Consider the following 25,355-nt stretch of genomic DNA (forward strand, 5'->3'; position numbering starts at 1 on the left):
TATGTCCGAAGTAATTGGAATTTCTCAGATGGATTCGTTCATAGAGATCTGGTAGATAGAATGTGAATTTCTGATTTTAGTACTATGTATCACGATGACAATATTTACTCGTTTTGCTTCATGAACGGGGATATATTGCGTCATCGTAATTGGTGAATGCAATTATTTTAGTTTCTACAAACTTATGATTGTGTTCCAAAGCGATTAAAGTTAGCTGACGTCAATGGCACTCAATGTTGCGACAGCTAAGGTAGGTTGAGCAAATCTAGTTGCATCCGCAAGAGCGTTTTCTATGATGTGAGGAGGAGCCCTAGAACTTCGAGCGGGAAAGCGCAAGTCACTGGATACTGGCTAACGTAACAGATTTCACACTTTGATTACTTTGACGTTGACATGGATCGAATGCTTGTTGCTGTTTACAAAGCTTTTGTCTTTAAACATAAATCTTAATCAAGGTTAAAGTAGCATGTCAGCTCAAAGATTTTCTGGCTATATGCTCCCATTACAAAGCAGTTCGTAGTAGCTTACAGCCCTACACGACTGCATTTCTTTGCCGCTAGGCTGAAAGATCTCCCACCGTATAAAACTATAATTGCCTGTGCAATACATATTGAGTTATTTGTGGTGATAAATATTTTTACTTAACACAGCTTTTTTCGTGAATGATTTGTGGATGAAACCCAATTTTCAAAAGTAAAGACTATATCAGAGCAAGAATGACCGCACCCTGTGTCTAAAATTTTTCACGTTTATTTACAATCTTTGAATGCTACGGCAACTGTCGAATGTAATCAAGATTATGGTATGAATTTCTTAGAGAATTAACTTGAATATTATGATCCTTCAAATTTTATCTAGCATAGTGCAGCACGATCTTGGCAGTCATATCCTATCGCGCAAGCATAGGCCTATCGATAGAGATAATTAATTCATTATATTTTCTTCTGCCTTTCCCCCGTCACAAGTCCGTCACCAGTACTATAATTCTCTCTCTCTCTCTCTCCACTTCTAAAACATACTTTAAAAAAATTTATATTGCCACTCAATCTCCCAAAGAAAATATAATGAAATTAAGTAGTTATAAATAGGCCTAAGCTGTCACATGAGCAGATTTTGCCCCTCTCTCTCTCCACCCACTTTTAAAACTCATTTGAAAAAAATATTATCACTCAATCTCTCAAAGTAAATATAATGAATTAAGTATTTCTATAGATAGACCTATGATCTCTCTCTCTCTCTTCCTCTCTTCCAAGTCTCTCTCTCTCTCTCTCTCTCACTCTCTCTCTCCACTTTTGAAACATTTGAAAAATTGTATCACTTAATCTCTCAAAGTAAATATAACGAATTAAGTGTCTCTATCGATAGGCCTATGCTTGCGCGCTCTCTCTCTATCGTCAGAATATTTCATTCTTTACTGTATTGTTCCTCACGATTTCCACAAGTACTGCCCAAATTTTAAAACCCTTTCTCTCATTGTTTAAGATCCGTCTTTAATTACGTATGAATTTTACCTCAGTTTAGTGTCAAAGATTACTTATAAATAAGGTTTCACAGTAGGTTTTAAAAAAGGATGATCGATATTCTACCCTGAACTGACGTTACCAAACCAGCATTAATGAATAATATAGAGCCTGTTTCTACATTCAAGTATAAATGATTATAGGACCTCAACAGAATCTTTATGGGTAAAGTTGATGGAAATCTAGAAAGCAACGAACACTGATTTTGAAGCTCCGCCCCTTTTAAGACTTGCCAGGTGTGGCATTATTGAATAACATACTATGTCCGAAGATTTAAAAAAAACTGTATCTCAAGTTTCCTTGCCGAGTGTACTTCATTAATGGAGTCCGCTATTTCAGTTAAAGATTCCAAGCTTGAGATACGATTACAGCGATATTATGACATTCCTAATGGGCAAAGTGTTTTAGTCTTTATTTTCATGATGTCATTTCCAAAGCAAATATAAAATATAAATGAGTAAATGTGATTACACATTGGTTTAACTTAATATTTCACATAACCTTTAAGCAATCTTGGGGTTTCCTTGCATAAGGATGTTATCCAGATCACATACTTCAAAGTTTTATTTTCAAATACATTTACTTGTTCACCTAAACTCAACTCCATCGATGTTACCTGTCACTGCGATTGTTAGTGTCATAATTGAATACTATAATAATCCTATCAACTACTTAATGACCTCATTACTATAATTACTCTTTCAGGTAATATAAAAAATTACATGAGATTCATATTTCACACACACATACACACACACACAGAAAGAATTTATTCTCCTACTACAAGTAAAATCAGATTCCTTGGACTGCTAGTGTTGACAAATTCCCCTACCATCACCCCCACCCGTAACCGAACGTTGTGTTCTATATACAAGCCTAGCTACCTCCGTTTTTCTTTTCTTGTAAACGGGTACACACGTGAGAGCCGAACCTTGTATGTGTAACTGAGTTACGCATATACGGTTACAAGGTGTCAAAATGTTGAGGACGAACCGTAACCACGTTAAGCACGTAACTTCATTTCAATCCACTGCGATCATCAGTCTGTCTCAGTCCGGGTTGTTTACCGACGATGGCCACCATGCAAGTAGCAGCTGCCGCGTATATTTATATACATTATTTAACGAAGATGAAGCGAAATAAAAGAAGATGGTGGCAATCAAGGTTATATACTAGAAGGGTAGAATACAGTGGTCGGGAATGACTCGCTGACATGAGATTCCAAGAAGTTTCTGGCCACGGTAAAGTCTGTTCTTCGTAATAACTGATTAATTGAAGGACCTCTTCCTCACTCCAATCAGCCATGGTAGACATATACGTACTGACTGACCAAAACAAGGGACTCTACTATGGACGGCCTTGTTCATAGTCGGTGTTAACAAGTTCGAACCGAACCTTGTATTGTAACCGATTCTTATAACGCAAGTGTGGACGGTTCCTCGAACCCGAACCCCGAACCCGCGAGGTTCGAGGCTCCGTTCGTCCTCCGTCCCGGCAATTGTCGGTTTTTGGGCCCCGAATCAAAGGGAGGTCTCTTTGGTTGCTGAACTTGTTAACACCGACTATGAACAAGGCCGTCCATAGTAGAGTCCCTTGTTTTGGTCAGTCAGTACGTATATGTCTACCATAGCTGATTGGAGTGAGGAAGAGGTCCTTCAATTTATTAGTTATTACGAAGAACAGACTTTACTGTGGCCAGAAACTTCTTGGAATCTCATGTCAGCGAGTAATTCCCGACCACTGTATTCTACCCTTCTACTATGAGATTCAGGGTCTCTGTAACACGGTTTTTTGGACTTTGCTCCTTATCAAAGCATCGGATGTAGCTGAAAGTTGATATATGTATATTTTACAACCACACACAAATTTTGTCAGCATTATCAATAACCTAAACCCGATGGTTTTGATTTTTATAGTGTCAGCATTATCAATAACCTAAACCCGATGGTTTTGATTTTTATAGAGTAAAAATGAACTAGCCGACGCCATGGCCAATGATTACGAGCCAAGAGTCGAAAAACATTCATTACGTAAGCAAGGTAAACAAACACCTCTTAACTAAATGTTGCCCCGCCCATCCACCAGACAGAAATGCCATCGGCTCTGAAACCCAAAGACTTTATGAATAGCGGAACGATACATAGATGTGGATGGGTTATCAGTGCTAGCGTAGTAATACTACTGTAGCAGTAGTGCCGCAACAGTATAGCAGTAATATACATGAATTAAACGTTTAGACCAACTGCTGGGATCCTTGAGGATCATTTAGCACTTCTTACAACTACTCGAGAAATTAGTTTTTATAGCCAGAAGTTAAATTTTCTAATCCAACAATGCCCATGGTAGCCTTCAGTGTTATCCTGAATTATAACGAGGCGAAAGTGGGTGGAGCCTCATGAAGTCACCATTCTGACGATAATTATTGGTGAAGGTTTAAAGCCAATATACGGTACCGGCTATTTTTTTTCAGTAAATAGGTAGATAGCCAATAAATAAAATTGCTTGACATAGGATATAACAGTTATCAAATCAAGCTTGTCTACTATGTTTTTGGTAATTACCAACTATTCCCTACATCTTGTCAATCTGATTGTGACCTATAAAGTATACTGTAATTTCTTTGGAAACTTATTTTGGGAGTTAGACTAATAATCGAAGTGTTTTTGTATTTATTAACATATTTTGTTGGTTTGTTCATTATGACAATTATCAGTGGGGAGGTTCCAGAGTTCATAAAGGTGTACTGCTTTGCTTGTATTTAAATTTGTGTGTCATTGTTGCCAGAGGTTTAGCCTTCGTTACGTATAGCCAATCATCCATCGAGAAACAGGGAAGAAATGATGTCATAAGTTACGTAACGAGTGCGTTCGAAACCTTTTCTCTGAGTAAGTTGGCCCGTCTTCAAAAAAGGTCACTTTTACATGATAAGTACCAAATTTATTCAACCTACGTAGTGCAGAATACACTCAAAATTTGTGTGTTGATATAATATGTATTCTGAATAAGCGCTATATTCATGAAATGCATTGATAAAAAGTTATTGCGAAAAAACCGTGTTACAGAGGCCCTGAATCTCATAGTAGTATATAACCTTGATTGCCACCATCTTCTTTTATTTCGCTTCATCTTCGTTAAATAATGTATATAAATATACGCGGCAGCTGCTACTTGCATGGTGGCCATCGTCGGTAAACAACCCGGACAGAGACAGACTGATGATCGCAGTGGATTGAAATGAAGTTACGTGCTTAACGTGGTTACGGTTCGTCCTCAACATTTTGACACCTTGTAACCGTATATGCGTAACTCAGTTACACATACAAGGTTCGGCTCTCACGTGTGTACACACGTCGGAATCTGCTTCATCTAAAGCGTAAAAAAAAAAAAAAAAAAAAAAAACATACACAGGCAAAGAAATTCACTAATAATAAAAGTAGGGCAAAATGCGATATTCGCTGTATCCTTAACAGTTCTGTCATCAGTCTGGTGACTATCTCTTGTTCCCTCCGTATCTACATTCATCCACTTTATCTCCATATATGGGCATTCCACTTTGTAGAAGTTTGCTATGCAAGTCCTTAGTTTTTTCGACCATATCCCATATCTTGTTGGTTTAACTCGAATTTTTACTAGATTTAATATTAGCAATAATAATCATGGATATTAAGTAATTTTCAACGAGGTGGGACTATGCCGTACCAGGCGTGACTGCGGCTTAATTTAGCTCAAAAATCCTCTTGTCCGTTGCAAGTTTCTGAGCGAACATTGCACGTCAATCCTCATGTGTGACCAAAAAAAAAATTCCCTCTCGATAAACTGTGAAGCAAATATGGGTATATAACAAACAGTTTTGAATGATCGAGAGTGCGGGAAAAAAAAATCCTGAATCCAGACTAACACTTGTTTATGCATTCGTCTTTCGCTTCACACAGAGGACAGTATATATATAGGACTAAAGGCAATTTCTTTAAAACACTACCAAGCAAGGTAAGATATCTAGATACCTTGCTTGGTAGTGTGGTAAAGAAATTGCCTAGCTACTACCTAAGTTGTTGTCCAGTTAGATACATATGATCACAACAATGAACAGGCTACGTTTACAGCTTACGATTAGGCAAGAGTAATTTTCCTGACAACAGCAAACTCTGTGTCGTTTAATTATACTTGGATAATTGAAAGGGTAAACCAGAATTACCTTAGACCTAGGCTAAGTAAACCTTAAGCCAAATTGTTCAGTATCATCACATAATAACATAACATAGGTATCTAATCATAAACTCATGCAAAAATTTACTTGGCATCCAAGTTTTATGTAGGTAAGTAGCCTGTATAAAACTGAATACAGTACTTCTCGTCATACGATAAAAGCTACGTTTAACTCACCTTTCACATGATGAACTTGGTACTAACTGGCCTCCGCTTTTGACCGTGTGCTAATATAATACAGATTTTATTTTATCCTCGGTTGCAACAAAACCGGACACACAAGCAAAACTGATGATCACAAAATCACAATGACTACTCCAGCAACCATTTAATAAACGGCAAATTACGGATTTTGTTCCCGTGCCGACTCTAACGAACGTTTACTCTGGGAGACTGAGAATTGAGTAAGAATTGCCACGCGTGTTGTTGCCAGATGTCCCTATGGCGTCTAATTCGTTGGAGTTTTAATAGGGAAAACTCCAGTATTCTGCCTTCAAAAATGCGATTTCAAGATTCATAAGTGAATAAAAGTGCGTTTAATCTGATGTGCGTAGATCTGGAATAACATGGCGTTTGGAGGGGATAATGAGGAGTGATGATGATTATCGAAGTACGTTGGATGATGGGAACTGAAAGGTTTTGTTTGAGCCCAGTGGCAAGATGAAACATGTTACTATCTTCAGGTAATCGTTTGATAGCATTATTATTATCATTATCATTATTACTATTATTATTATTATCAAACATTTTATTTCGAGTAATTATTCCAACTAAAAGTAAGATGACCTAATGACAATCGTTTGTTTTATATTAACTTAGCGTTATACCAACTCAAGCCATTGCTCCTGGAGAACGGCCGAGTCTTCTGATTGATTTTCAGCTTTTAAATTGACGATTTATTAATGTTAATATGAACGAAAGGCCACGATTGTTTGCAATTCTTCAGGAGAAAAAATTTTCTATATTGTAGTAGAAACAAAATGCAATAAACACATTTGCAAAGGTGATATGTAGAATATCAGAAGTGCTATCAAGAGACGGACACAAGGATCCCGTGACATATTCACCAATTATCAGGTGGTAATGACTATAACAAAATTATCCTGGTAAAAGCAAAAGACACTTAATCTATCATAAGAAAAATGAAAATCCTCAAAGCTCAGATCTGGCTTGATTGTAGCGTATCATTAAATAATGGCTGGCGGATGATCATTGTCACATCTACTATTACAAAGGATCTTGACCGTGAATTTTGACAGAGGTTTTGCATAGCTATGATGCTTTTACAGGGTCCGACTTTACAGCAACATTTGCATGAAAGGGTGAGGTCTAACCTTTTGGAATTATGTGGAAGAATCCTAAATATCAAAGACTACTAAGTCATCGCTATCATCAATGACGACAAAGTTGCTGGATTGGAGAAATATGTATGTGCAATGTATGCTTTGAGCGAAATATTCCCTGGTATCTGATGTGAGATACAGTTTGTAAGTGGAAAAAAAAATCTTCAAAAGTTAAAGGTATTGGTCCAACAATGTTGACTCCCTCTAAACCTTCTTTGTTGCAAAAAATTAAAAGAACCAATGCTGTTTCATGGCTGTGGAAGGGAGCAGTCTGTCAGAAACCACTTGGCGGTTTTGATCCCACTGAACATGGATGGTATGTAGAAAATTATAGATATCACATACAATGGTAAGATGGTCCAGCTTACCAAATAATCTAGAACCTGTCATTGAAGAGGACTCTGGCAGCAGTGATGAAGAAATGACATTTATTCTGATGATAGTAGTTCTGAAGAAAATTATGAGGAAGACATGTAGTATTATACTCTCATAGCGATTCTTTTACCAAAATTTCCAGTTTGACTCGCAGTTATGACGGAGGTCTTAAGATTGAAAGATATATATATATATATATATATATATATATATATATATATATATATATATATATATATATATATATAAAGTTTCTATTCATCGCAAGCTGTTTTCCATCTTGAAACAAGATGTATCGTGCTTTATTTGTTTATATTTATGTCTGTAATATATATAACAACAAAATTTCCATTTTATTTCAACGATTGATATCGACATCACACATCTTTATCACAGGTAGGCCTGCTAATGAAAATCCAGTGTAGCATGAAAAATTTGAAAAGACTTAAGCTGTATTAAAAATAAGTTAAAAGGGATTAAGTAATTATAATTTCCTCACAGACCGAATTTATGAAATTTAATATCTGCCGGTCACACTTAAGGAGTTGGGAGGTTTATTATGTGGTTTGAACTAAGCTTCCAAAGGCCTATGAGGATGTTTAATACACGACGACATTTAAAGTACATTGGACGGAGCGGAGAGAGAGAGAGAAAAAAAAAAAAAACTCAACCGCATTTGCCCAAGCTAATCACCTTTGTTAGAGATTGGAGGGTTATATTCCTGACTGAGTTCGATTTCTGAGACCCTAAATGAATCTTCATATTATAGAATGACTTATCTATTACAGCAGACTTAAGCATCTCAGTATTTCAACGTGAATTAAGCGCCATACAATATACCAATGGCCTGAGGCGCGATTTCACTACTTCGTAACCATAACAAGAATTTTATCTTTTCGCCCAATACCGCTCATCTAAACTTTCTTATGATACAGATTTTCTGAATCCTCATGGAAAGAGGAAACTGTTTTGTACCAGTCCATTTTTTATGTAAACCTTTTGGTTTTCGAGTAAACTTTATACTTCGAGTAAACTTTAAACTTTATACTTGCCATCAGCTAACGCCAAATTTTTATATCTGAGTACAATTTCCAGAAAAAGTGTTACAGATAGGTATATATGTATTTGAATAAACATGTGCTCAATTTTAGGAACATTTTGAAAAATCCCATTTGTCTAGTTTAATTAAAAGAGGAGCTTTGGTCAATGGAATGGGGTCGGGTCATGTGCGCCTGGCGGCCATTTGATGACGTCATAACAGACACGGCCACCACTGAAATTTTGTAAGACTCGCTTTTCTGAGACTCTTTGGTCATGTAGAAACAAAATTTATCCTCAAACTTTTTGCACTCGTTGGGGTAAACAATTGTGGCCTGGCTCTTGGACTGCTTGTATTTGATTATATGGTATTCTTGAAAAGCTTTTGATCATTAGTTACCATATATCCAGCCACACTAACATTTCAGCACCTCAGTGGCGTGGTCGATATGGTGTTAGCGTACCACCTCGGTGGCTGCGAGTTTGATTCTCAGTCATTCCATTGAGGAGTGAGGGATGTGTACTTCTGGTGATAGAAGTTCACGCTCGACATGGTTCGGAAGTCACGTAAAGCCGTTGGTCCCGTGGTTCCATGCAATGTAAAAACACCAAACACAAACAAACAAACACTAACATTTCCGTTGCTCGCTAAATGATAGCCACGAAAAAGTTGCGTTTTCTTCATATCTTTGTAAATAAGATGTTTTGGGTAAAAGAGAGGGTAACCAGCAGAAAACAGGACAACAGTTTTTGTCACTTTGCAGCGCTTTGCCACGGCCCCAACTGCAATGTTTTCTCCATTTTACTTTATATTCAGTCTCTTCGATTTCCTTACACTTAGTTGTCACCTCCTTTAACTTTACCTTGTTGCAGCTTTTGCCTATGGTTATTGGTTTTCTTAAACTACGTGATAATAACAATACAATAATGAGTAGCATGTAATTAAGGGCATGGAGTCTTCTAAGGTTAGGCTAAGGCAGGTCTTGCTAGGTCGTACTTACTAGGCTAAAATTAAGCAGAAGCCTCCATACCATGTGAACCCTCTGTCTACATTATCTCCATAAATAATCTGTGTTATTTAAAACTCAACCACTAGAGCATGAAGCATGATTCATAGCTATAGTGCTTTTTGTATTAGTTAGCCTATTCACGTTTTCTATCAATAAGTTTAGCCACAGAAAACTTAAGTATTTGATGCTATAACACATTCATACTGTTCTTGATGCGTTCTGTACTTCTTTTTTTTATGTTAGTTTACAAGCAATGTGAGAATGATGCATGGTAAAAACATATGAAAAATAGCAGCATGTAGCCAATCAAATATTGTTTCTTCTACCGGAAGGTCGTGCTGTAAGGTACTCTTCGACATTACCATAGTTATTGGTCTTCTTGATAACTAGCTTTCTACTTCTATCTATATACTACAAATTTTACTCCATAATTCTTGTACAATTTTATCTTGCTCACCGCCATCTCTCTCTGCATCGTTGACCATTTTTGCTGTAACGCCTAGGAAGAATGCAAAATCAATCAAGCAACGGTTACGCTCATTTGCTGCGTTGTCCCTTTCAACAAGAAAGGTTAAAATCAATAACAAACCATAATTATATAACAGTCTATTGGCATAGTAACAATGGACGGATTAAAGATATCACAATGATATGAGATCTACTTACATTGCATTCGGCAGAACTTCTTCGTATATATATGTATATATATATATATATATATATATATATATATATATATATATATATATATATATATCTCAAGAACGTATCCATTTCTACTCTATATAAGAATCTGCTTCATTTTTGTGGAAGTCTGTTATTAATTACACCCTTACACTAGTTGTATATCCTATATATAATGTCATTTACAAAGTTATAATACCGGTTGACGGGCAAGGTCACTAGTTCATCTCGTACGGAGATTTGAATTTCATATATCATACACTAGAATAATTACACTTATCTAAAAAGTCGAAAAATAAAGCATTCCTGGATAGCTCTGATATCAAACTGTGTAGTTCACTCAGTATTTCTATTCTTAAAGGTAAAAGATATCACTGAGAGTTGAAACTCTTGCGATTTAGACATTTCTTTGTGAATCTGAATAAAAAAAAAAAAAAAAAAAAAAAAAGCCCCTAGGGGTAACATTGCTTGGGAATTTCTGGACAACATCTATTCTTACATATTACTGAACAACATCTCTTTAGAGACTAATAAGTCAGCCTTATACCATCAAAGGTTCCATGCACAAATAAACTGCATTCAGACCAACCAACGGAGGAGTTCTTCGTATAGTATCTGATCACATATCTATACAGTATGACCAGTTAATGATAATGAATACTTTGTTTGGGGCCATTCCTCGAAAATTTCTTGACACTATTATTAGTTAGAGCTTTCCCACACAGATTTCGGGAAAAATTCTTTAATCATTCTTCATTTGGGGCCTTTTAACAGATTTCTTTCCCTGAATCTTGTCCTGATAATTCTGAGCGACATCTTTCCTTGACAATCTCTGAAAACCTGCCTTGAGCTCTGTCGACAGTAATTTTTCCCTAGAGTTCCAGTGAACCTTTTCTTGAAGACTGATGAAAAGCCGGTTCTGTGGACAGCACGTTTCCTTTGACTTTTCCTTCGTAGATATTTGGGAAGAACCTTTCTCTTGAAGCTCTTTGAAAAGTCTCTCCATTGATAGAGTTTTCCCTGAGAGATCTGAAGATAGAATCTTTTCTTGAAGGTCAATGTTAAGTCCCTCCATTAAAAGAGTTCTGCGAACAATATTTTTCATTAGAGTTTTCCCTCAGAGATCTCTGGATAGAATAATTTCTTGAAGATCTCTAAAAATCCCCCTTTCTGAAAATTCTGTGGACAAGGTGTTTCTTAAGAGTTTTCCTTTACAGATCTTTGTGTTGAATTGGTTCTTTAAGATCTCTGAGAAACCTTCTTGCGAGTTCTGTGGTCAGTAACTAACCTCATAGCTTTCTTTTAAGAGATCATCAGGCACAACTTTTTCTTGGAGATTTATGACAAGAATCTTCCCTGAGAGTTCTGCAGACAGCGTCTTTGATAATTAGAGTTTTCACTTACAGATCTCTAGACAGGGGGCAATTCTTGAAGGTCTCAGAAAACCCATAAATCTGAAAAGACTCTTCCATTAGAGTTCTGTGAACAGAATATTGCCTTAGAGTTTTCCCTTAGGACAAATTCTTTCCTTGTAATCTCTGAAAAGACTCCTTTATAGAGCATCTTTTCTTAGAATCTTGCACCAGAAATATTTTAAAAGTCTTCCTTCGCAATCCATTGGAAAATTTATTTATTTTTAAGAGATTTCCGGATGCCTCTACATGATGCCACATACTGCAGAATCCTTTTCCTTTGGGTTGTCCGTTTTTATATCATTTAACTTATCACTGATGATCCTTTGCTGCATCTCCTGCTGACGAAGAAGCTCCGACCTTAGCTTTTCTATTTCCTGGTTCAGGGCTTCTTCCTTCTCCTGAAAGAAGGAAATAACAGAGACATTACAATGAAACCCTCCAGTTGTATTTTAGTTTAGTGAAAATAATCCGAGTGGTTACCAGTTTTCTTTACATTTATGATTAGCCTCACAGACAACAGCTAACAATGAACCTCACCTGCGCCATCTTGATCACTTCGTCCTTCTTCCCGTTTTCCTTCTTCATTTTCTCAGCTTCTTTCTTCGTCTCGTTGCTCTTCTTTCGACCTTGGCGAGGCGAGGGGACGAAGGGCGATCGAGCAGGGTCTCGGGAGGGCACTGCAAAATTCATGGAAACTTGGCATAGACATTAGAAATAATTAAGGGACATCCAAATACTAAACACACCTACCCCGAGTGTTATTGGAGGAAAGATCTGGTAAATATAGACTGGGTACAGCAGATGAGCAAATAGGGATCCCCGTTCTATTTTAATCCAGGTACTGGACAGTACAGCACTTTCTCTACACAACAGCCACTATGTTAACCGACTAGTTCTGTAATTATGAATTCTACATATATTGTCTAATTGTAGTAAGCTATCTACAGCTCCTAAGAAACTTTTGATTTAATTCTCATTAATTTAAGAGAATTAAATATTATTTGTCTTTACAACAGGAGAATACAAGGCGAGTGAAAAGTTAAGTTATTATTGTAACAGAGCCTGAGAAACAGAAATTCTCATCGAAGCAAAACAAAATACTTCTTCGATGTAATTGGAGAGAAGTTTTTATTTTTCGTTGAAGGGAAAGACTCATTACAGTCAGGAGAGAGAAATAATATTCCTTATCAAAGCAAGAGACTAATTGAAGTTTTTTATTAAACCAGAAAGCTAAACTACAGCATCTACAAGGCAAAATAAGACATCCATATTTGAAATCTTGTATTGCTAATTTAGTGGATTTTTTTTAATTAGCTGGATACAGGTGGATTTAAGTGTTTTGTGGATTAGCTGACATGCACGGTATTTTAAAGGGTATTAGAAGGTTTAAGAAAATAAAGTCTATATTTCGGGAGAGTTCTACAGATCTCAAAATTACCTTTGAATGTTAACTGTACAGATGCAGGGTAGGTCTACCGTGCAAACTATGGAGTATGGTCTACAGTTCTACGCAAGCTTGTTTAGAATGTATAGTCTCTTCTGGTAAGCTTTTAAGTGCTTAACTATCTCATTTATTTAGCTGGCTTAGGAGCTCCTAGTTCTAAGGATTCTAACTCTAAGAAATTATTAATAAATTATTTATATTCTGACTAGAATCAACCAAGAGATGTCTTCCTCCATATATATATATATATATATATATATATATATATATATATATATATATATATATATATATAAGTCATATCACTTTTCCGTGATTCATATACATATATCGAGCTACAATGTCCTTTAATAGGACATTGTAGCTCGATATATGTATATGAATCACGGAAAAGTGATATGACTTATAGATTGGCTACGTGCTGTCAAAAGCACTACAAACACTACCGGAGTCGAGGTGGGTTGATGTTGTCTCCAAACCTACGAATTACCTGCGCGCGAAAGGTATTTCAGGGTGAGAGGCGACATCAACTTTTAACCTCTCGCGGTAGTGTAGTAGGTAAAAGCTTCACTGACGTTCCTGGATTTGAAAGGATCCTGGGATCGCGCCCCGATCCAGGCAAGTCTATTATCGAGAAAAAATTCCCCTTCGGTTAAGCATATATGAAAATATATTATTAATTCCGAGGTAGAGCGAATTAGATATTAAAGGACATTGTAGCTCGATATATATATATATATATATATATATATATATATATATATATATATATATATATATATATATATATATATATATATATATGAGCTACAAATGTCCTTTAATATCTAATTCGGTCTACCTCGGAATTAATACATTTTCATATATGTTTAACCGAAGGGGAATTTTTTAGTCGATAATAGAATTGCCGGCCGACAGGCACGAACTATCGACATCTTCAATTCCAGGACTGGCAGTGAAGCCTTAGCCCACCCCGCCACCACAAGAGGATATAAGTTTATGCTGCCTCCCGCCTCAAATACCTGCCGCATTAGAGGTATTTATAGTTTTGGAGACTGCATCAAACCCCCTCGTTCTCGGTAGCGTTGTAGTGCTTTTGCCCGCACGTAGCCATTATATAAGTCATGTCACATTACCGTGATTCATATACATATATCGAGCTACAAATGTCATTTAATATCTAATTCGCTCTACCTCGGAATTAATATATTTTCATATATGTTTAACCGAAGGAGAATTTCTTAGCAGATAATAGAATTGCCGGCCAACGGGCGCAAACCATCGACATCTTCAATTCCACGACTGGCAGTGAAGCCTTAGCCCACCCCGCCACCGCAAGAGGATATAATTTTATGCTGCTTCCCGCCTCAAATACCCGTCGCACTCAGATATTTGTAGTTTTGGAGACTGCATCAAACCCCCTCGTTCTCGGTAGTGTTGTAGTGCTTTTGCCCACACGTACCCATTATATAAGTCATATCACATTACTGTGATTCATATACATATATCGAGCTACAAATGTCCTTTAATATCTAATTCTCTCTACCTCAGAATTAATATATTTTCATATATGTTTAACTGAAGGGGAATTTTTTAGCCGATAATAGAATTGCCGGCCAACGGGCACGAACCATCGACATCTTCAATTCCATGACTGGCAGTGAAGCCTTAGCCCACCCCGCCATGGTAATGTGATAGGAATCATATAAAGGCAACATGCGGGCAAAAGCACTACAATGCTACCGAGAACGAGGGACTTGATGCAGTCTCCAAAACTACAAATACCTGAGTGAGACAGGTATTTGAGGCGGGAGGTGGCATAAACTTATATCCTCTTGTGGTGGCAGGGTGGGCTATGGCTTCACTGCCAGTCCAGGAATTGAAGTAGTCGATGGTTCGTGCCTGTCGGCCAGCAATTCTATTATCGGCTAAAAAATTCCCCTTCGTTTAAACATATATGAAAATATATTAATTCTGAGGTAGAGCGAATTAGATATTAAAGGACATTTGTAGCTTGATATATGTATATGAATCACGGTAATGTGATATGACTAATATACTATATTATTTAATTTATAAATATTTTATTTTATATTATAAATTATATATGGATATATATATATATATATATATATATATATAATATGATTTATATTTTATATATAATATATATTATATATATATAGATATATATATATATAATATATATATTATATATATATATATATATATATATATATATATATATATATATATATATATAGTTATATATATATATATATATATATATATATTTATATATATATATATATTATTATTAATGAAATTTTTTATTTTGGTTAGAATTAACCAAGAGATCTCTTTCTCCATCTTATATATATATATATATATATATATTATATATATATATATATATATATATATATATATATATATATATAATAATATATTATATATATATATATATATATATATATATATATATATATAGATATATTATATATCATATAATATAGATATATATATAATTAAATATTATATATTTTATAATTAATTATATAATATATAGATATAATTTATAATTTAATATATAATATATATATATATATATATATATATATTATATATATAATATTTTTTTATGATATACTCATTTTAGATATATACTTTCAGCAACATCAAAGGTTGTCGTTTTTCTTAGTTACTCGTTGGAAGAGTCAACAGCGTACTCGACTACCGATCTCAATATCCGGGTTCGATTCCCCGCTCTGCCAACAAGGAGTCAGAGGAATTCATTTCCGGTGATAGAAATACATTTCTCGGTTTGGTTCAGATCCCACAATAACCTGTAGGTCCCATTGCTAAATAACTGATTGGTTCCTAGCTACGTAAAATTATCTAATCCTTCGGGCCAGCCCTAGGAGAGCTGTTGATCAGCTCAGTAGTCTGGTAAAACTAAGATATATATACTTATTGTCATTTTTCTTTCACCTCTGAGGCTTCTAGTGTTATTTTTACTCTGACAATCTGAAAGTCAATTGCCTAATGCTATTTTAGCTGAGAATCAGTAATAATGATAATAATTTTGTTTCCTTTTTGGGTAATTAGTCCTATTACCCCTATGCCAGTTATCCCTAAGGCTGGTATGTCTTATCGCTTGAACGTTTATGAGAATATATTCTCATAAACTGATATCTTCTTACGATTAAGAGTATATTATGTCTCCACGATCATGTGACGTCATCTGCGCTATTTGCGCAAAAGGGACTTAAGTACCACAATACTTACAGAAACTTACTGCAGTGTGACTAATGGAATCGGCCTAGTTGAAGAGACTATACAGCGAAGGCCAGGCAAATGCTGCTAATAAGTCTACAGGAGTCATTTAAAAAGAGGCTCTGGATGTCATTCTACCTTGTTTGTCACCGGAGTAGTTGTCGATATAATTATAATGGTCGTTGTTGTTGGGGCTCTTACTGAATCGGGGTTTACCGGCGGGATCCGGACCGTTCTTCTCTGAAGGAGACGGCGGGAGGGAAGCCGTAGGCGGCTTGTGGTTCGGCTTCTTCTTCCTCTTTTTCTTCTTCTTCTTGTCGCCTTTTCCTCCAATGTAGATGGCGTTCGCTTCGTCCAGTTCTGCCTTCAGCCAATCAGGAACCTGCAAGTAGTTTTGACAGGTTTCCATAACGACTAGACTTTAAAACTTTCAAGTTCGCTAATTGTTTACAGTGATGGACCTGCACCGTTAACAGATTCTAAAATTATTAAAATACGCATGAAAAAGGACACGATGGTAACAATTAAACTCCTCACAGAATTACTTGCTAAAATGTCATCTAACTTTGGAATGCGTTTGTCACACTACTCACCGGCCCCATGCTGTCCACGAGAACATCCTCATCATCATCATAATCTTCATTATCATCATCATCGTCATGTATATCGCCTTTGTCCTTCTTGTCATCCTTCTTGTCCTTCGAATTGTCTACCTTCTTGGCGCCTGCTTTGTTTCCCGGCATGCCCGATGCCTCTTCGAAACCAGCAGGGGACGATGCCGGGTTTCTAATGGGAGAGGAACAGAGAAGGTTTTATTTCCACCAAGAACCTGGAGAAAATTCGATCTATACCCAAAAACCAAAGGAAAATCAGACAGAAAATGTCCACAAACTCACCTTCCTACCCTGGGTATGGGCACCGTCGTGTCAACCACGAGAAAGATGCTCTGGTTTTGGCAATGGAGACTGGCTAGGTTGACCGTCTCGCCTTTGGCAATTTGAGCTGGCGACGCGTACAGACTGGAAATAGAATAATAAGGTACGATGATAAAAGTACGTACAATAAAACAGAAGGTATCCAAAACTAGAACTGGAAAAATAAGAATAGTTTCCACTTACGTTATAAAGTCCAGTATACCTCCTTCCTCATAGGCCTATTGACTTGCTCTAACTTTGCCTGTAGAATTACCAAATAATCTTACGCTACGTTATAACAAGCTGAAAGCTGTAGTACTGGAACTACAGGTCAGCATAGGGCTGTACACGGATAATTATAAAATAATTCTGTTTACTGCACAGAATTGTGGAATGGTCATTCTCTGCACTAGAACAAGGGGAACTACAGTACAACAGTTAAGAGCAAAGGCCTATACTCGAATAAGTAACAAAAAACTACTTACAGTACAAGCAGAACTGCAGGATCGTCTTCCTCTACATTAGAACAAGATGAATTATAATACAAGACTTAAAGAACAGTCTGGGCATATCTCGGATACGGTAACAACTCTGCTTGCAGTACACACACAATTGCAAAATAGTCTTCCTCTGCACTAGAACAGGAGAAGTTATTACACAAGACTTACAGAACAGCATAGGCCTACATTCAGGAAGGATTTCAACTCACGCCAGAATTTCCTTCGGCTGAAGTAAGACATCACGCATGTTGATGCTCCTCTGGTGTCTCTGGGCTTCGTCTGCAGATTGCTTCTGGGAATCTTGGGAATTATTTAAACTGCCATTGCTCACGTTGCTGTCACGCCGACTGTCTCCTAAAGGATAAGCGGGAAGGAGCAATATAAGTAAATACAGGCGAGAGAAGGGAAGTAATAATCAAAAACACTAATTATCAAGAACATACGAAGAAAAAATTATCCAAAGCGAGAACAATTATTATATATATATATATATATATATATATATATATTGATAGATATTTCTACATATAAAATATAAAAAATACCCATATAAAGACAGACCGGCAGACTGACACACACACACACACACACACACACACATATATATATATATATATATATATATATATATTATATATATATATATTATATATATATATATAACTGAATCCCGAAATTTTGGAACGTGATAAATCCATAAATAAAGGTATAAGCCACGAAGGAAAAATAAACAACGGAGTACTGCAAGATCTTTCGACTCGACGTCCTTTATTCAGCTGAGTAAAGGACGTTGAGTCGAAAGATCTTGTAGAAACTGCATTGTTTATTTTTCCTTCGTGGCTTATACCTTTATAATATATATATATATATATATATATATATATATATATATATTATATATATATTATATGTGAAAAGATAGGTATATAGTTAGATAAAGCATCAATGAAATATGCAAAGAGTGAAATGCACGTAACATATTCAACAGAATCTCCGATGACTGGGGACCAGCTCACCTCCAAAGTGAAATTCTGGATCTTTGTCCTTGTCCTTGTTTTGGAGCGCGGCAACTGACCCGAGGACACTTCGCTGGCCCCATGTATTCGTGAACCCTTCCTGGAATTAATGATTACCTCGGTGACAGATAATGATGGCTGCTTGCTTTACAGAGAGGGGAAATCAAACGTCTATAATTGTTTGCTTTTGCAGACACTGAAGTTCCCCTCTTCTCGAAATCATTCATTTATATATGACTTTCTATATATATATATATATATATATATATATATATATATATATATACATATATATATATATATATATATATATATATATATATATATATATATATATATATATATATATATATATATATATATATATATATATATATATATATATATATATTACTTCAGGAAAACCGAAGACACATGATGAGATAAAGAATTTATTCGTTAAAAAACGTTTCACACAGAATCTTTGTGCATCATCAGTCTGTTAAAATAAATGAACATTTTAAATTAATAAAAAGAAGATACACATAAAGATTACAATCTAAAATTTATCATTTAAAAATCATAATTTAAAAATTAGCATAATACTTCAAAGTTAAAAGTGAAAAAAGAACATTAAAACATAACCACTGAAACACCAACCATTCGCTAGGAAAGGAGGAGAGAGAATGACTAGAAGTGGGATTCAGGTCAGAAAGAAAACTATGCCAGGCATAGCGGAGACGATGAACTACCACTATTCAACGAAGGAACAAGTTATTTGATAAATAATGACTCAAGTGTTGTTAAATACTCAGAGTCCTTATTGTAATCTAAAATGGAGAAGTGTTGTTTCTTGACTTCAATCTTACATTTGATGGCATGATTTTTGATATTTGAATGCTCTGGTCTACTTAATTTCTGGCCAGTTCTAAAGCTATACCCCATGTGGTTTACGTGCGCAGGATGTCCTGGTATTTACATTGAATCTACCAAGAGACTGCTGCAAATACGATATTGCAGCCACATGGGGTATAGTTTTAGAACTGGCCAGAGATTAAGTAGACCAGAGCATTGAAATATCAAAAATCATACCATCAAATGTAATTTTTATGTGTATTTTGTTTTTATCAATTTAAAATGTACTTTTATTTTAACAGACTGATGATGCACAAAGTTCCTGTGCAAAACGTTTCTTAACAAAAAAATCCTTTATCTCATCATGTCTTCGGTTTCCCTGAAATAATGTATATGGAAGTTCCTGCATATCCTATATATATATATATATATATATATATATATGTGTGTGTGTGTGTGTGTCAGAACCTCGGTTTTTGCACACGTCTCTTTTCATACATTTCGGTTTTCACAGATTTTCTTCTACTAAATCTTGTCTCGGCTATCGTAAATTTCCTGTTTTCACACACTAAAAATTGCTCCATCCTGGGCCCAGCGTGTGCCGGGGCCCTGTATCAAGCACCCAACCAAAGCAATCCATCTTCTTTCGTGACCCATTCTGCTTTTGCGTTCGTTGTTTTCGTGTTTTTTGTGCTTTTTTATTAGAGTGCCATCAAGGGGCCAAAGAAAGTTCCAAGTGCTGGCCCTTCTGTGAAAAAGGCCATAAACATTATAGAATTTTAGAAAGAACTTATTTCAACGTGTTGGAGGAAGTTGCATGCTGATTTCAGTGAGAAATTGGCTACAACTAGCACTGCTGTTAGTGGATTTAAGGTCAGTATGCCCATTCAGAAAACGAATGGGCATACGTAATGTGCCTACTTCAGGGATTAAGGACATGTTTGCAAAGTGGAATGATGTAAACAATTTTTTGGAGAATTATCATCCCAACAAAGAAGTTGTAATCCATGTCTCAAACATGTTTGATGACAATGCCGTGTTTAACTTTAGGCAAATTTTAAAGAAACGCCAAAAACAAATGTCTCTGGACAGTTTTGTTGTGCAACAGGGGTCCAGTAACTTTCAAGCTGGTCCTAGTGCCAGTGAAAACGAAGTGGGGAAGTAACCTCAGCTAGTACCAGTAAAAACCGAAGAGAAGTAACCCCAGATAAGTCCTTGATGCCTGACGTCCCTCTGGAAGGAGATTTCCCTTCCAAATAATAGCCTCACCTCCTCCCTCTCCCCTCCTCTCCGCTTCCATACGCTGACAAGTGTTTTCTATAAAGGTAGGAGTGATGTTCATTTATTCATTTCATTAGCCATTTATATTCATTTCTCATTGTTTTCTGTATGTAAAACTGTGTTTATTTCCTATAAAATGTATTTTCAAAAATATTTTTATGTCTGAAATGCCTTAAATGTATTTACATTATTCCTTATGGGACTTGTATTGGTTTTTGTACGTTTCGGATTTCATGGGAGGTTCCGGAAAAGATTATGTACGAAAACTGAGGTTCCACTGTATATATATATATATCGTAATATGCTTTTTTGCATGTATGATGTATATCAACTGCAAACTAAATATATTATTAATTCACAAAGTAGACTGGAACTTCATTAATCAATTACAGTGAACAAGTTCAGACATTCAAAACACAAGAAAACTGTATATTTACATGAAGGAAACAACCGCACAACAGTTTCATTGCATTACCTGGGTATTAGGCCGAGTCACAGGACTGACAGCCCTCGTGCCCCAGAGGTACAGGGCATTCTCCAGAGTGCCAGCAACGGTGAAAGTCGATCCACACTGAACCATCTGAAATTATAAAAAGAAATGGCACCTGATTTGAGAGGTTATATATTAATGTTAGTATTAAGCCTGGATAAAACAGTAAGGCTTGAGAGCAGCACCAACACCTGCGCCTAGTTCTATACCAACAGTTACTGAAACCTGCAACCAACTTAAGGATTCTCTTCTCTCTCTCTCTCTCTCTCTCTCTCTCTCTCTCTCTCTCTCTCTCTCTCTCTCTCTCTTTGCATTCAATGTCGACGATTGCGAGGACAACTAATAGAAACATTTAAAATACTGAAAGGTATAACAAAAGTCGACAGTAACCTATTTACATTAAACGAAAACCAGACAAGAAATAAGGGATGGAAAACTAGAACTGAATAGGTACAGTAAGTTCCAGAAGTGAAGCGACAAATTTCAGAATTGATCGTAATTCTTTAGAAACTCGTGGGGTTGCCAGTTAGTATATTTTACTCCAATTATTGTCATCCTCTTTTTCTAACAATACGTATCAGTGATTAACTGTAGAAGCACAGAAAGTATTTCCCCAGTGAATGATCAATGTTTGTTCAATAATTGTTTATTAAAAAAAATGAATTTCCCCATAGAAACAACTGTGGCTCTCAATGTGTGATATCAAGTGTTCACCAATGAGTGGCAGCAGGAACCGAGTGCATAAGCATTGGCCTAATATGATTTGCAAATTAACTTTCTACTTTTATAGCGTTATATCGAAAGTTATTATGATTTCTTTTGATAAAGCACAGAGAAGTTTAGTATCTGATTAAATGAAATATAAATAAGACACAAGTTGGTGTAAGAAAAAAAAGAAACCCAAGTTATATGCGCGTTTAGCATTGGCTACATGGTTAGGCCTATTCAAGAATCAAGGAAATATATTTTCCAGCTTGTTAGTTAATAATTTCATCTAATTCCTCAATTGTGCAAATCTTTGCTTGTGGAATTGCGTTCAGGGTCGCATCAAACAATTATTTTCGTAGGTTTCCACCCTTTTTTTTCAGTGCATAAGTGAGACTATTTTTGTCCATACGATCCGGAGTGTGAATATGCTTGGCGAGCATTATTTTAATTTGAGTATCTCCTGTTATGCTCTCTCTCTCTCTCTCTCTCTCTCTCTCTCTCTCTTCCTCAGGACCTTTTTATCTAGTCAGGAATAACCAGAGGCCAGTTTTAAGAATCGAGCACTAGGCCTATTGGTCATGTCGGGTGCTTCTGTGTGTATATATATATATATATATATATATATATATATAGATATATATATATATATATATATATATATCCGCAAAAAAAATCACAAATTTATGTTATACAATAATGCTTGACTGGATCGAACTGATCACTGGTTGTCCGCGGAAATATGAATTTGATACGCCCACTTACGCACATTCAGTCTTAAATTTCATGGTTGGAATGATTAGAGGATTTGAGGTAAAAGGTTGAAGTGAAAAAGGTGGAGTTAGGTTTGTGGGTATTGGTAGAGGTAGAGGGTGAGGCGGGGTTGTTGATGTTTATTGTCTGGTTGCTTGCGACCGTCTTTCTTATTTTTTATTTAGCGAGTCTGTTTCCTAGGTGCAAGGACAGGTCCTGGTGCAGGCCTAATGGTTCTACTTTTCCCTAAATAACAGACAGTGGCCCTGCATTGTAAGCCTTGCTATTCCCGGAACTAGGCCTAGTCGCCTGAAGGTAGCAGCAGCAGTTAGAGCCTTTCTCGAAGATGGTATTTTATGCTCGGACCTAGAAGATAAAATCAGAACTACCAACCACACCCAACTTCTCTATTGAATCTAGGTGCATTGATTATGTTTAATGTCGCGGAGATTTTCCTTTTACATTCTATTGATACTTGCATGATTTTATGCATCTTCGCTAAAATAATTGATAATAAACTATGATATTAAATGTTTGTTTCCACATTGCTCGAAATATACATTGGTAACGTTGGTAATCCTGTGTTGAACGAGAATTTCAAATTGTTTCGTTTCTATAGTTTGAAGTAATTACTATACTTTAAAATAATAACTATTACAGTAATTCTTTCTTATGATTGTTATATATATCATAGATTTGATATTTGTGCATCATATGTTAGCTTTATTTTGCTTGATAGAGCTTTCACTGTAGAAATAAAAATAATTTTTTTGCTAAGAGTTGTAGTTGCCAGTTAGTGAATTTCGAACGAAATTCTCTGAAAATTGTCGCTTCAGTTTTGGAACTTACTGTACAGTAAGTTCCAGAAGTGAAGCGACAAATTTCAGAATTGATCGTAATTCTTTAGAAACTCGTGGGGTTGCCAGTTAGTATATTTTACTCCAATTATTGTCATCCTCTTTATCTAACAATACGTATCAGTGATTAACTGTAGAAGCACAGAAAGTATTTCCCCAGTGAATGATCAATGTTTGTTCAATAATTGTTTATTAAAAAAAAAAATGAATTTCCCCATAGAAACAACTGTGGCTCTCAATGTGTGATATCAAGTGTTCACCAATGAGTGGCAGCAGGAACCGAGTGCATAAGCATTGGCCTAATATGATTTGCAAATTAACTTTCTACTTTTATAGCGTTATATCGAAAGTTATTATGATTTCTTTTGATAAAGCACAGAGAAGTTTAGTATCTGATTAAATGAAATATAAATAAGACACAAGTTGGTGTAAAAAAAAAAAGAAATCCAAGTTATATGCGCGTTTAGCATTGGCTACATGGTTAGGCCTATTCAAGAATCAAGGAAATATATTTTCCAGCTTGTTAGTTAATAATTTCATCTAATTCCTCAATTGTGCAAATCTTTGCTTGTGGAATTGCGTTCAGGGTCGCATCAAACAATTATTTTCGTAGGTTTCCACCCTTTTTTTTTCAGTGCATAAGTGAGACTATTTTTGTCCATACGATCCGGAGTGTGAATATGCTTGGCGAGCATTATTTTAATTTGAGTATCTCCTGTTATGCTCTCTCTCTCTCTCTCCTCTCTCTCTCTCTCTCTCTCTCTTCCTCAGGACCTTTTTATCTAGTCAGGAATAACCAGAGGCCTGTTTTAAGAATCGAGCACTAGGCCTATTGGTCATGTCGGGTGCTTCTGTGTATATATATATATATATATATATATATATATATATATATATATATATATATATATATATATATATATCCGCAAAAAAAATCACAAATTTATGTTATACAATAATGCTTGACTGGATCGAACTGATCACTGGTTGTCCGCGGAAATATGAATTTGATACGCCCACTTACGCACATTCAGTCTTAAATTTCATGGTTGGAATGATTAGAGGATTTGAGGTAAAAGGTTGAAGTGAAAAAGGTGGAGTTAGGTTTGTGGGTATTGGTAGAGGTAGAGGGTGAGGCGGGGTTGTTGATGTTTATTGTCTGGTTGCTTGCGACCGTCTTTCTTATTTTTTATTTAGCGAGTCTGTTTCCTAGGTGCAAGGACAGGTCCTGGTGCAGGCCTAATGGTTCTACTTTTCCCTAAATAACAGACAGTGGCCCTGCATTGTAAGCCTTGCTATTCCCGGAACTAGGCCTAGTCGCCTGAAGGTAGCAGCAGCAGTTAGAGCCTTTCTCGAAGATGGTATTTTATGCTCGGACCTAGAAGATAAAATCAGAACTACCAACCACACCCAACTTCTCTATTGAATCTAGGTGCATTGATTATGTTTAATGTCGCGGAATTTTCCTTTTACATTCTATTGATACTTGCATGATTTTATGCATCTTCGCTAAAATAATTGATAATAAACTATGATATTAAATGTTTGTTTCCACATTGCTCGAAATATACATTGGTAACGTTGGTAATCCTGTGTTGAACGAGAATTTCAAATTGTTTCGTTTCTATAGTTTGAAGTAATTACTATACTTTAAAATAATAACTATTACAGTAATTCTTTCTTATGATTGTTAT

At 35.8% G+C, this 25,355-nt stretch overlaps 1 protein-coding gene across 1 annotated transcript in view; it reads right to left on the reverse strand.

Moving 5' to 3' along the window:
• Positions 1 to 10,106: 10,106 nt before the first annotated feature.
• Positions 10,107 to 25,355, reverse strand: part of LOC135205532 (serine/threonine-protein kinase Nek8-like) — a 40,294-nt gene continuing 25,045 nt past the window's right edge. Inside the window, exons 18-25 of the mRNA XM_064236284.1 lie at positions 21,332 to 21,436; positions 18,742 to 18,841; positions 17,935 to 18,079; positions 17,208 to 17,330; positions 16,905 to 17,097; positions 16,450 to 16,693; positions 12,129 to 12,268; positions 10,107 to 11,989 (exon numbers count right to left, since the gene is read on the reverse strand). Coding sequence (XP_064092354.1) covers positions 11,834 to 11,989; positions 12,129 to 12,268; positions 16,450 to 16,693; positions 16,905 to 17,097; positions 17,208 to 17,330; positions 17,935 to 18,079; positions 18,742 to 18,841; positions 21,332 to 21,436 — 1,206 coding nt within the window. The 3' untranslated portion in view covers positions 10,107 to 11,833. The remainder of the gene's footprint in view (positions 11,990 to 12,128; positions 12,269 to 16,449; positions 16,694 to 16,904; positions 17,098 to 17,207; positions 17,331 to 17,934; positions 18,080 to 18,741; positions 18,842 to 21,331; positions 21,437 to 25,355) is intronic.

Source organism: Macrobrachium nipponense, chromosome 24 (genome assembly GCF_015104395.2).
Source record: "Macrobrachium nipponense isolate FS-2020 chromosome 24, ASM1510439v2, whole genome shotgun sequence".
NCBI classification, from domain to species: domain Eukaryota; kingdom Metazoa; phylum Arthropoda; class Malacostraca; order Decapoda; family Palaemonidae; genus Macrobrachium; species Macrobrachium nipponense.